This window comes from Antechinus flavipes, chromosome 3 (assembly GCF_016432865.1).
Source record: "Antechinus flavipes isolate AdamAnt ecotype Samford, QLD, Australia chromosome 3, AdamAnt_v2, whole genome shotgun sequence".
NCBI lineage: Eukaryota > Metazoa > Chordata > Mammalia > Dasyuromorphia > Dasyuridae > Antechinus > Antechinus flavipes.
Genome location: NC_067400.1, coordinates 184,533,822 through 184,546,512, shown reverse-complemented (window position 1 = coordinate 184,546,512; position 12,691 = coordinate 184,533,822). Strand labels below are relative to the sequence as shown.

The window sequence follows — 12,691 nt, the reverse complement described above, 5'->3', positions numbered from 1 at the left end:
TATTCTTAAATAAATTCATTTCTTTGTATTATTATTTTTAATTTTACCATTTTACCTACTTAATAGATTGGCCATAAGCATTCCAAAACATTGAATCTAAATGGGCAAAAAAAATGTAAAATAAATGGTATCACATTATCAAATGATTTTCTTAACATTGTTCTCTACACTTTTTAGCTAATTAGTATGTATAAGGGATGATAAAATATTTATAAAGTATGTTTAATTATTTAAACCAATAGGATTCCATATTGTTACTAAAAGTACCAAGGAAATATCTACTAATATAAACTCATTGGCTATAAATAGCTTAAGCAATTTGTTTGATGAGATATTTAGAAAACACAAAACATAAATTTTCTGTGTCAAAAGTAATAGTTGTTCCAACTGTCCTGCCTCATCTTATTTCAATTAAGTAACTATGTACCATAGCATGAAGATGTTAATTTGATTGCTAAAGTATTTAACATACATTTACTTCAAAGCATGCAGACAGTTAGCATAAATCAATAAAAATGATCCCTCCCCCATCAAAAAATAAAGCTGTGACTGAAAATAATTAAAAATTAATAGAGGCAGATAACTAATGCATTCCTCCATAAACCTCAAATATAAATATTCTCTGAACAGGGTACACCAATTATTGGGATTTAGAGATACTCTATGGAAGAAAAAGGGAAATTTATTATGTATTATTTTAAGAAATTTCAGTCACACACTTTATTTTGGTACCAAATAATTGCTTGTATAGCAGAAGTTGCTATATGTAGTTCATACAAAATGATAAGATAATGAAAGAGTTCAAGTTTCTTGATGGCCAAACTCTCACTAAATATGTAAATATAATATGATATGGGTGAACAATTATAGTTCATTCAGTCTAATATTGCTTGCATGGCATATCACTGCATAAAGCCATGCTAAATGGATAGAAGGATGGTTACTTACCAACAGGGCGAGCTGTAGACATTACAATGGTGTGGTGAGAACATAAAAAAGAAATTTAAAAAAAAGGAAATTGTCAGAATGCATGATGAGTAATGTTACATTTAAGAATGGACAGTAGAGTGAATTTGAAACTTACAAATTTCATTGTGATCAAATCTTTGGATTATTTCTTTAAAAAAACAATAAATACATGAGCTATCTTAGAAACAGTTTTAGTAAATTGATAGATATTTTGGATAAACTTATATGACATGATTAATTACCACAGTAAATACCTCTTTAGAATGAGACTATGCTGTCCTACAAAATATTATAGTATCTTATGGTAATATTTATTCAAATTAGACTGCCAATCAAGTGCATTTTAAATATAGCCAGTCAAACATGTTGCAAGGACTTTTAAAAAGCCTATGCCACCACTTTCACTAGCTGATAACAGCACATAATTTTTTATTCACTGAAAGAATTAATGAAAAAATATCATAGTTTTAAGCAACCTTAGAGATTTTAATTCAATAACTTCCAAATTACAATTTAGTTAAAATTTACTTTGTGATAGTTACAGCAAAAGAAAGATTCATATTTTTCAGCAAGAAGTATGATTGCTAGAATACTACTATCATAAAAAAAAAGAATATTAAGAGAATCTCAATCTCAAGAAGTTTTAAAAGATTTAAGTAAAATTTAGACTGATCAATGAATCAATAGCTATAATTCTGGACAAATATTACAAAATATGCAACTGTATTATTTTTCTCTTCTAAAGAGAAAACATGTACCTAGCAATATTTATAATTTGGAAGTATATTTATTTTCTGAAGTGTGAAAAATGCATACTCTTAATGATACCATGTTGATGTACCTCAACATGTGACCAAAATAAACTATCTCTGTACTATTGATTTTACCACAATAAAACTTGGGGAGCATTTTGTTTCTATTTGGTTTTTCTTTTTATAATATTAGGTATCCACTAAATGTACAATAAAAATATTGATACAAAATAAAAATTTGATAGCATTTCCCATGCATTGTATAGATTTCAAAATCACATGATTATGTTCCCTATTTTTCACTGTGGATAATTAACATCAATTCCAGTAGCAAAGTGTAAGTTCTGTGTTTTGAAACACTTATAAATTCATTCAATGGACTATGGTGGGTTGGTTATTTTTAACAAAAAGGAAAACATTTTGGAGAAAAGACAGTTCTCACCTAAAACTCTGTTATTTACCTTTTCATTCCTAAAAACAAATTAAAATAACTACTCTTGTGATATAAATAGCTAGTATGAAGTTGTGAGAATTAGAAATGGGATTTCTCCATCTTTTTGCCAATGTATAGTATGAATGTCAGTTCACATCCTTTCACTGTGAATTTTAAACATTTTTGTGACTCTAGTGCTTCATAAGCACTTGTATGCTTTGCATTCCAATATGTTATCCCTTTGAAGGCAAAAAATAATAATAAAAAATAATCTCTTAAAAAAGATAAAAGTAATTCTTTTCACTTGAATTTAGGGAAGCTCTCAAAGTACAGGATTTTAGTAGATTAAGGCAATAAACTAATTTTTAGAGAAAATAATATACATATAGGAATGAGCCAATGGAAAGAGTATGTATGGGCTCTGAAATCAGAGGATATGCATTCATAGCCCATTTGTGATACTTATTACCTTTGTGACCTTGTACAAGTGACCTAATCTCTTAGGACTTCAGTCAAAATGTCAAAATAAGGAGTTTGTACTAGATGATCTCTGCTATCCCTTCTAAATCTTGATTTGTGATCCAAGGATCCAATAGAATTAATGAGGAATTCAGTCAAATTGCATTTATATACTGCTACATAAAATTTTTGATTAAATTATTTATGTGTACTGAAGTCAGAGAGAAGCAACTATACCAAGAAAACTACAATTTCATAAAAATATTAAAACTAGGAGACTCATGAGTAATGCTAACCTAAAACAATGCAAGTTTATAATTCTGGCAAGAGCAAAAGCATAAATAATTTTAGTTAAATGTTCATTTTTTTTAAAGTCACATAAAGAATAATGGTATTCTTATCTTATGGATATTAAGCTACCTTTGTGATGTTGTCCAATATGAGCCTCATCATAATATTTTAGCAGATAGATTATATGAAAAAAAAAATACTTACCTTTGCTACATTGCATTGTTTTGTAGAGACAAGTAGCTGATTGCCATTTTTTAAAAAATCAGTTAATTAAATTGTATGGCATTCCTGAATTAAATATGTGAATATTGATAGAAATTGGCCTCCTCAGTCAATTGATTTCTGTAATCTACAGAGACCAAATATTGCACTGTGTGTATCAAAAGGGAAACAATGATAATGACACTTTTTTCTTTGCTAATCTTTCTCAATGTTAGACCAAAAACAATCAAAATACACTATTAATATTTAATATATTGTTTTTCACATTTAAAATAATATACCCTTTATGTGAGTAGTTATCAACACTGTTTTAACTACAGATTTGTGGAAAATAGTGTCTTACTTCTATTTTGCAACTCTCAGTCAATAATGAATTCTAGGGGGAAGGGAATGAGCATTATACTCAGATTAAACTCACAATGATGAGATAAAGATTTTTAGAGAGCTAATTAAAAACTTCAACCAAAATAACAACAAAACAGTTTGATTTTTTTCCCTAGAGATAAAAATCTCCTTTTTCATGGTTTAATAGTATAGGGTAAAATTTAGCTAAATGAATAAAAATGTTTTGTAAAAGATAGTACTAATTCTAAAATTTTCCAATGAAAAATAAAAAGTGATTAGATGCAATTTGGCTCCAGAGCTCCATCACAAGCAGTTTATGTATTAAACATTTATTTAAGGAAATAAATGGATCATATTTTCTTGATATTTATTTCATTGGCAAATATTTTCCAAATAGGAAATTACTCATCTTTCTGTTATTTAGTAATTTAAAGAAGAAAAAATTACTTTGTGTTCAATTATGACATTCATATTGTATTGTCAAAGCTTTTGAATATTGATTTATGACTGACTAGAAAAAGAAAAATAATCTTCAGACCAGAGCAGTAAACATTGACTAGATATTTTAAAGAAAAAAAGTATGGGACATATTAGGAATACTCAGAGTCAGAAGGCCTAAATTCTAGTCTTTTATCTGTCATGTAACCTTATGAGAGTTACTTTACTTCAAGGATATTAATTTCCTCATGTTTGAAGGGAAATTTTGTTACTATATCACTTCTAAAGGGTGTCTTCTAGCTCAGAAATTCTGATACCTATTTTATTTGTATGGCAAAAGAAAAGCACTGGCATGAAGGATGTACCTCTTCAATTATTTTTAACAATCAGGTTCCCACAAAATAAATATATCTCCAAGAAAAATATCATTTTATTAAAATGCATTTATAATGTGCTAAGCGATGAAAATAATTGGACGGATAAAAATAGTATTGACTAATATGGCATGATATTATTTAATATATTTTAAAAGAGGAAGAGAAGATCTTATATGTGTTTTAGAGAAAAAGACAGAAACAACACATTTCAATTCGTTGAAAAATCCAGAGTATTAGTACTGAATATACTATTATAAACCTTGTAAAAAAGAGATACCTCCATATTCACTTTAACTTTCTTGAGGGCTTTGAGCTTACAAATATGCACAAGAAAGAAGCAAGTGTTCATACAACTATGATTGTTGATTTAGTGGATGGGAAAGAAGTACAACATAGGTTTGAACAATGAAGCAATATCCATTCCCTTTCAAATGACTCTTTTATATAAAAGAAATAATATAAATGGAAAAGACACCAATTCAAAGAATGATTGGGAGATAGAAATATATTTGCAATTTTGTGTGAAATTATATGAAAGTGAATGCATCTATTGTAACTGTATAAATGACACTTACTTGGTGCCTTGAAATATTTATATTTTCCCATGTGGACCAAATGGGTATACCTAGGGGACAGTTAAGTGATTCTAATACAGTTTAAGGTCAAGCATTATGTTAATGTTTTCTCTCTTTCATAAGTATTTTCACTGACACACACACATATATATATTCTATGATAGCAAAAATTCATGATTTTCATCATTAAAATTTTTATGATAGTGCAAATTCACACACAGTTAATTAAGAGGGAAGCAAAATTAATTACAATGAATTAGTAAAATTAATAGAAAAGCAAAAATTTTCATAACTATTGATCCATGACAAAAAATAGCAATGCTAAGTGCTAGACTAGAAAGAATCATGGCAATTAGTTGAAATACTGGCATTAGTAGTAGTTAGTGGAATATCCTATTAACTTTGAATATTTTTATTTTAAACAAAATTAGGTTACACATTAAATGAGAATAAATGTCTCTAAAAAGTTTGAAGGAATGTTCTTTTAAATTAAAAAAATAAACTAAACCTAAGAATTCTTTTTTAAATGAATCTCAATGAAAAATAACATTAGAACAATTAACTCTAATCAAATGAGCAAAAAGTCAAGGAGCAAATTTATACATATAATAACAAAGTTATATAATATTAAAATTTACTAAATTATTTATTCATTAATGTTCTGATTATTTTTTTTTAATCCTGAATCACTTACCTCTAACAGTGAGAGTAGCAGATGCTTCCACTCTTCCAACCCGATTCTCAGCAACACACATATAGGTTCCCTCATCTGAACTCATAGCCTTTTTAATCCTCAATGTGTAATCATCTTTGATGTCGATTCTAAGTCAGAATAATAATTGTATGTGATTTAGAAACTGTTTGAAGACACAAAAGTTTCTCATTTGGATAGTATAACAAGACTATACCTAGTATATATTTTTGAATGATTAATTATGTAAAGTTAGATGATACCACTTAGTTATTGTCATGGAATTTTCATTGTGTCATGCAGTAGTTAAAAATATTTACAGAAATATAATTAGTTTTGGTACATATATGTCATATTAAAACATTATAAATGAATTAATAAATCATGACACATTTAGTTAATTCTGGCTGTGTGAAAGGTACTTATCATTTATAATATAAAGAAGAAACTTAAAAAAAAAAATTATCTGATTTGAATAAGTTTCACAATCCAAATGGGGGAGACCATATGTTCATATATAAGGATAAGTGGTATATAGAAATAATACACATGTCAAAATAAATTAACATCCTTTTAAGCTATTGATATCATCATACATTTAAGTACGTTAATATTATTTAATATAGTGTTTTAAATATAATGTAATGCATACATATGATGTATATATGTGTATATATGCTGATAAATATTGACAGTTCTTTGTAAAAGAAAAAGAATGTAATCTTTAAGTTTAATATACACTATTTACATTTATCTCTTCCAAAAATCTAAAAAATAAACAGCACAGGAAAATTGGAAAACAGTATGGTAGAAACTTGTTAATGACCAACACCTAATCCACTATACCAAAATAATGTTGAATTGAGTTCATGATTTAGACATAAATGGTGATACCATCAGCAAATTGGGAGAACAAGGAATAGTTTTTCTCTCAGATCTATGGAAAAAAAGGAATTTTGGCCAAAGAAGAAAGAAAAAAAATTATGAAATGTAAAAAGGATAATTTTGATTCCATTAAATTAAAAAGATTTTGTACAAGTAAAACTAATGCTACTACGAGTAGAAGGAAGCAGAAAATTGGGGGAAAATTTTGTATTTAAGGATGCTCATAAAGTCTGAATTTCTAAAATATATAATTGACTCGAATTTATAAGAATAAATTGAAAAATACTTAAAGGATATGAATAGGCAATTTTCAGATAAAGAAATTAAAACCATTACTAGTCATATAAAATGCTCTAAACTACTATTGAATAGGAAAGTGAAAATTAAGAGAAACCTGAGGTAGCACTTCACATCTCAAGTTGGCTAAGATGACAAGAAAAAATAATGATAAATGTAGGAGGGGATGGGGGGAAAGTGGAACACTAATATATTGTTGTTGGAGTAGTGAACTGAATCAACCATTATGGAGAGTAATTTTGAACTATGCTCAAAGCACTATTAAATTGTGAATATCCTTTGATCTATGTATCTCAATAAGATCATAAAAAGGGAAAATAACCCACATGTGCAAAAACCTTGGGAATGTAATGGAATACTAATGTTCTATGAGAAACAATCATTAGGATGATTTCAGAAAGGTCTGGAGAGATTTATATGAACTGATGTTAAATGAAGTGAGTAGAACTAAGAGAACATTGTACAACAAAATCAACATCATGTGGCAACAAAAATCATGTGGTGATCAATTGTGAATGGACTCAGCTCTTTTCAACAATGAAGTGGATTCATTCAGGCCAGTTCCAATTGACTTGTGATGGAGAGAGCCAACTACATCTAGAAAGAGAACTTTAGGGACTAAATGTGAATCACAACATATTTTCACCTTTTGTTGTTCTTTGCTTATATGTTTTTGTTTTCTCATTTTTTTTCATTGTGCAGCATGATAAATGTGGAAATATGTTTAGAATTGTACATGTTTAACCTATGTTGGATTACTTGCTGTCTATCAGAGAGAAAATGGGTAGAGGGGGAGAAAAATCTGGAACACAAAGGTTTGCAAGGGTGAATAATAAAAAATATCTTTGCATGTATTTCAAAAATTTTTAAAAAATGAAAAATAAAGAAAATCAATGACCAAAAAAAGTAAGATTTTGTAGTATTTCCCAGCTTCTAGAGTTCATAAATACACATACACTCACACACACAAAATGAAAACTTTGCAAAAGAATTTGGAAAAGAAAGTACAGAAATTATCTGAAGAAAACTTAAAAAACAGATTTAGTGAAATGGGAAATCCCTTACAAAATAGATTTGAAAAAGAAACCAACTCATTTAAAAACAGAATTTGTGAAATGGAAAAAAAATCCAATGAATAAAGAATCTCATTTAAAAGTTCAATTGTCCAACTGTAAAAGAGGATAAAAAAGCTAAATGAAGAAAATGATTCATTAAAAATTAGAAGTGAACAAATGGAAATGAATGACTCAATCAGATATCAAAAATCAGTCAAACAAAACCAAAAAAATGAAAAAAAAATAAGAAAATGTAAAATGTCTCCTTGTAAAAACAACTGACCTGAAAAATAGATCTAGGAGAGACTATTTAAGCATTGTTGGACTTCCTGAAAACCATGATCGAAAAAAAAAAGTCTAACCATTGTTTTTCAGGAAATGATCATGGAAAACTTCCCTGATGTCCTAGAACCAGAAGGTAAAATAATCATTGAAATAATTCACCAATCACCTCCTTAATGAGACCCAAAAATTAAAAGTCCAAGGAATAATGTAGCTAAATTTCAAAATCCACAGATCAAGGGAAAAATATTGCAAACAAACAGAAAAAAATTCAAATATCAAGGAATCACAATCAGGATTACCCTGAATCTAGCAGCTTCCACCTCAAAGGACTGAAGAGACTGGAATATGATATTCTGAAAAGCAAAGGAACTTGGATTGTATCCAAGAATCAACAATTGAGCAGTATCATTCAGGGAAAAGGATGGATTCAAAGATATAGGTGGATTTCATTTATTTCTGATGAAAAGACCAGAGCAGAACAAAAAATCTGATCTCCAAAGAAAGAAATCAAGAGAAACATAAAAAAGTAAAAATGAAAGCACTTTTGAGAATTGTCTCTGTTATGGGTATACTTAGAGAGTGTAAGTATAATTTGATTTTATTGTGATAATATAAAAAAAGAAATTAGAGATGGAAAAGGGATTGTATGGAAAGGGGATTGTACTGGAAAAAGAAGAAAATGGAGGTAAAGTGAGGGAAATTACATCTCATGATGAGGCAAAGAAAACCTTTTATAGTTGAGGGGGAAAGGGGAGGAGAATGAACATTGTATGAATATTACTCTCATCAGAGTTGTCTCAAAAAGAGAAAAATAGACATATTTGGCTCCACAGAGAAATCTGTCTCACTTTGTTGGGAAGTGGGAAGAGAAAGGGGAAAAGGAAAGAAGGAGAGAAAACAGAAGTTGTATGGGAAAGGTATAAAAAGAGATAGCCAGAAACAAAATACTTGCGAGGAAGGAAAAGAGAAAAGGAAAGTGAAAACATAACTTGGGGTAAAGAAGATGGTGAAAAATACAGAATTAGTCATTTTAACTGTAAATGTGAATGGGATGAACACTCACATAAAATAAAAGTGGATAGCAGACTAGATAAAAAGCCAGAATGCTACAATATGTTGTTTACAAGAAACACATTTAAAGCAGAGTGATACATACAGGGTATATCTAAAAGGCTAGAGCAAAATCTATTATGCTTCAAGTGAAGTAAAAAAAAAAAAAAAAAAAAAAAAAAAAAAAAAAGCAGGTATAGTGATCCTGATCTCATATCAAGCAAAAGCAAAAATAGAATGCAATTAAAAGAGATAAGGAAGGAAACTATATCTTGCTAAAGAGTACTATAGATAATGAAGAAATAGCAATACTAAACATACATGGATCAAGAGATATAGCATCCAAATTCCTAGAGAAGTTAATAGAGCTGCAAGAAGAAATCCATAGCAAAACTATACTAGTTGACTATCTCAATCTTGCTCTCTCAGAACTAGATAAATCGAACCACAAAATAAACAAGAACAAAGTCAATGAGGTAAATAGAATTTTAGAAAAGTTAAGTATGATAGATTTTTATAGATCTATCTATAGATCTATCAATAGAGAAAACTGAATGGAGGCAGAAATTTTTTTCTTGGCATTTCATTGAACCTACACAAAAACTGACTGTGTGTTAGAGCATAAAACCTCAAACTCAAGTGAAGAAAGACAGAAATAATAAATGCACCTTTTTCAGATCATGATACAATAAAAATCATATATAATAAAGAGCCATGGAAAATAGACCAAAAATTAATTGGAAACAAAATAATCTGACCCTAAATAATGAGTGAGTGAAACAACCAATCATAGATATAATCTATAATTTCATCCAAGTGAATGATAATAATGAATAATAATAAAAACATACCAAAATTTATGGGATACAGCCAAACACTTCTTAGTTTTATATCTCTAGATGGTTACTTACATAAAATACAGAAAGTGAGCAATGAATTAGCCATGCCACTAAAAAAAGCTAGTAAAAGAACACATTAAACCCCCCAATTAAATATCAAATTTGAGATTCTGAAATAAAATGGGAGATTAACAAAATTGAAAGTAAGAAAATCATTGAACTAATAAACAAAATTAAGTGTTGATTTTATGTTTTACCCAACAAAATAGATAAACCTTGGGACAGCTAGGTGGAGCAATGGATAGAGCACCAACCCTGAAGTCAGGAGGATCTGAGTTAAAATCTGGACTCAACTACTTAACATTTCCTAGCTGTGTGACCCTGGGCAAGTCACTTAACTTCAATTGCTTCAGCAAAAAAAAAAAAAAAAAAAAAATTAGATAAACCTTTAGTCAATTTGATTAGAAAAAGGAAAGAAGTCAATCAAAATGTTAGTATCAAAAATGAAAAGGGAGAACCTTTTCCACAAATGAAGAGGAACTTAGAGCAATAACTCAGAGCTATTTTGCCCGACTACAAGTTCATTAAGCTAATAATCAAAGTGAAATGGATAAATATTTACAACAGTATAGATTGCCCACATAAAAGAAGAGGAAATAAATTACTTAAATAGTTCCATTTTCAAAAAATAAATTGAACAAGCTATTACTCAACTACTTTATAAGAAAAAAATCCAGAACCAGATGGATTTACATGTGAATTCTACCAAACATTTAAAAACTAATTAATCCCAATACTGTGCAAACTATTTGGAAAAATAAGAAAAGAAGAACTCCTGCCAAATTTCTTTTATGACAAAGATATGGTGCTGATACCTAAACCAGGTAGATTCAAAACAGAGAAAGAAAATTATAGACCAATTTCCCCAATGAATATTGATATAAAAATCTTAAATAAATATTAGCAAAAATATTGTAGCAAGTTATGCCAGGGATAATGCACCATGACCAAGAAGAGCTTATACCAAGAAGTTAAGAGTAGTTCATTATAAGGAAAACTATTTGTAAAATTGATTGTATCAATAACAATACTAAAAACGTATGATTATCTCAATAGATACAAAAAAGCATTTGACAAAATCTAACACCCATTCCTATTAAAAACACTAGAGAGTATAGGAATAAATGGAATTTTCCTCAAAAATTTTAGTAGCATCTGTTTAAAAGCAACAACAAGCATCATATGTAATGGGGTCAAACTAGAATCATCACAAAAAGATCAGGAGTGAAACAAGTTTCCCAATTTTCAATACTGTATTAGAAATGTTAGTTTAGGCAATAAGAGAAGAGTTAGAGTAGGTAATGAGGAAACCAAATTATCACTCTTTGCTAGAGTGATACCTAAAGAATCGTAGAGAATCAATGAAAAAATAACTATAAAGAATTCACAACTTTAGCAAAGTTGCAGAATACAAAATGAATCCACATAAATCATCAGCATTTTTGTATTTTACCAATAAAGTCCAGCAGCAAGAAATATAAAGAGAAATTTTATTTAAAATAACTGTAAATACCTAAGCCCACACCAGGAGAGTATTAAATACACTTCCCCTTAATCATACCATTTTGGAAGAACTGAAAATTTACAGATCCCTAGAAGTATTTCTGAAAACTGTTGCACAAAACCCTGCAAGCTCGGGACAGTGCATCCTCCATTATGGAAGCAGAGCCCTACTTTAACAAAAAAGTTAAAAGTCAAGTAATAGGTTGGGGGAAAGAGTGAACAACAGAAAAAATACTCTGCCCATAGAAAACAACTTTGCTAACAAAGAAGATCAAACACACACTCAAAAGATATTTTTTAAAGAGTCCAAGCTCCTACACCCAAAGTTTACAAGAAAAATATGTTGTGGTCTTAGGCCATGGAAGAGCTCAAAAAGGATTTTGAAGATCAATTTAAGAGAGACAAAAGAAAAATTGGGAAAAGAAATGAGAGTGAGGCAAGAAAATCATGAAAAACAAGTCAATAGTTTAGCAAAGAGGACTTAAATTATACTGAAGAGGCAGTTAGGTGGTGAAGTGGATAGATAACCAGCCCTTAAGTCAGGAGCACCTGAGTTCAAATCTGGTCTCAGACACTTTACACTTCCTAGCTGTGTGACCCTGGATAAGTCAATAACACCTTAAGAAATGGACTAGCACAAATGCTAGAGGAAGTATAAAATGCCAATAAGGAGAAGAATGCTTTAGAAAGCAGAACTGGCCAAAAGAATAAAAACAACAACAAAACTCAACTGAAGAAAACAACTTCTTTAAGAATAGAAGTGACCCCAATTTTTGGGACAAGAACTTACTGTTTGACAAAAATTGCTGGGAAAATTGGAAACTAGTATGGCAGAAACTAGGCATCGACCCACACTTAGCACCAAGATAAGGTCAAAATGGGTTCATGATCTAGGCATAAAGCATGAGATTATAAATAAATTAGAGGAACACAGGATAGTTTACCTCTCAGACCTGTGGAAAAGGAATTTATGACCAAAGAAGAAAAAGAGATCATTACTGATCACAAAATAGAAAATTTTGATTACATCAAACTGAAAAGTTTTGTACAAACAAAACTAATGCAGACAAGATTAGAAGGGAAGTGACAAACTGGGAAAACATTTTTAACAATTCACAGTCCTGATTAAGGCCTCATTTCCAAAATATATTGAGAATTGACTCTA

General features: G+C 29.4%; 1 protein-coding gene across 1 annotated transcript in view; it reads right to left on the bottom strand.

The window, feature by feature from the left end:
• ROBO2 (roundabout guidance receptor 2) overlaps positions 1 to 12,691 on the bottom strand; it is a 636,650-nt gene that overhangs the window by 192,237 nt on the left and 431,722 nt on the right. Inside the window, exons 6-7 of the mRNA XM_051990556.1 lie at positions 5,556 to 5,683; positions 949 to 960 (exon numbers count right to left, since the gene is read on the bottom strand). Coding sequence (XP_051846516.1) covers positions 949 to 960; positions 5,556 to 5,683 — 140 coding nt within the window. The remainder of the gene's footprint in view (positions 1 to 948; positions 961 to 5,555; positions 5,684 to 12,691) is intronic.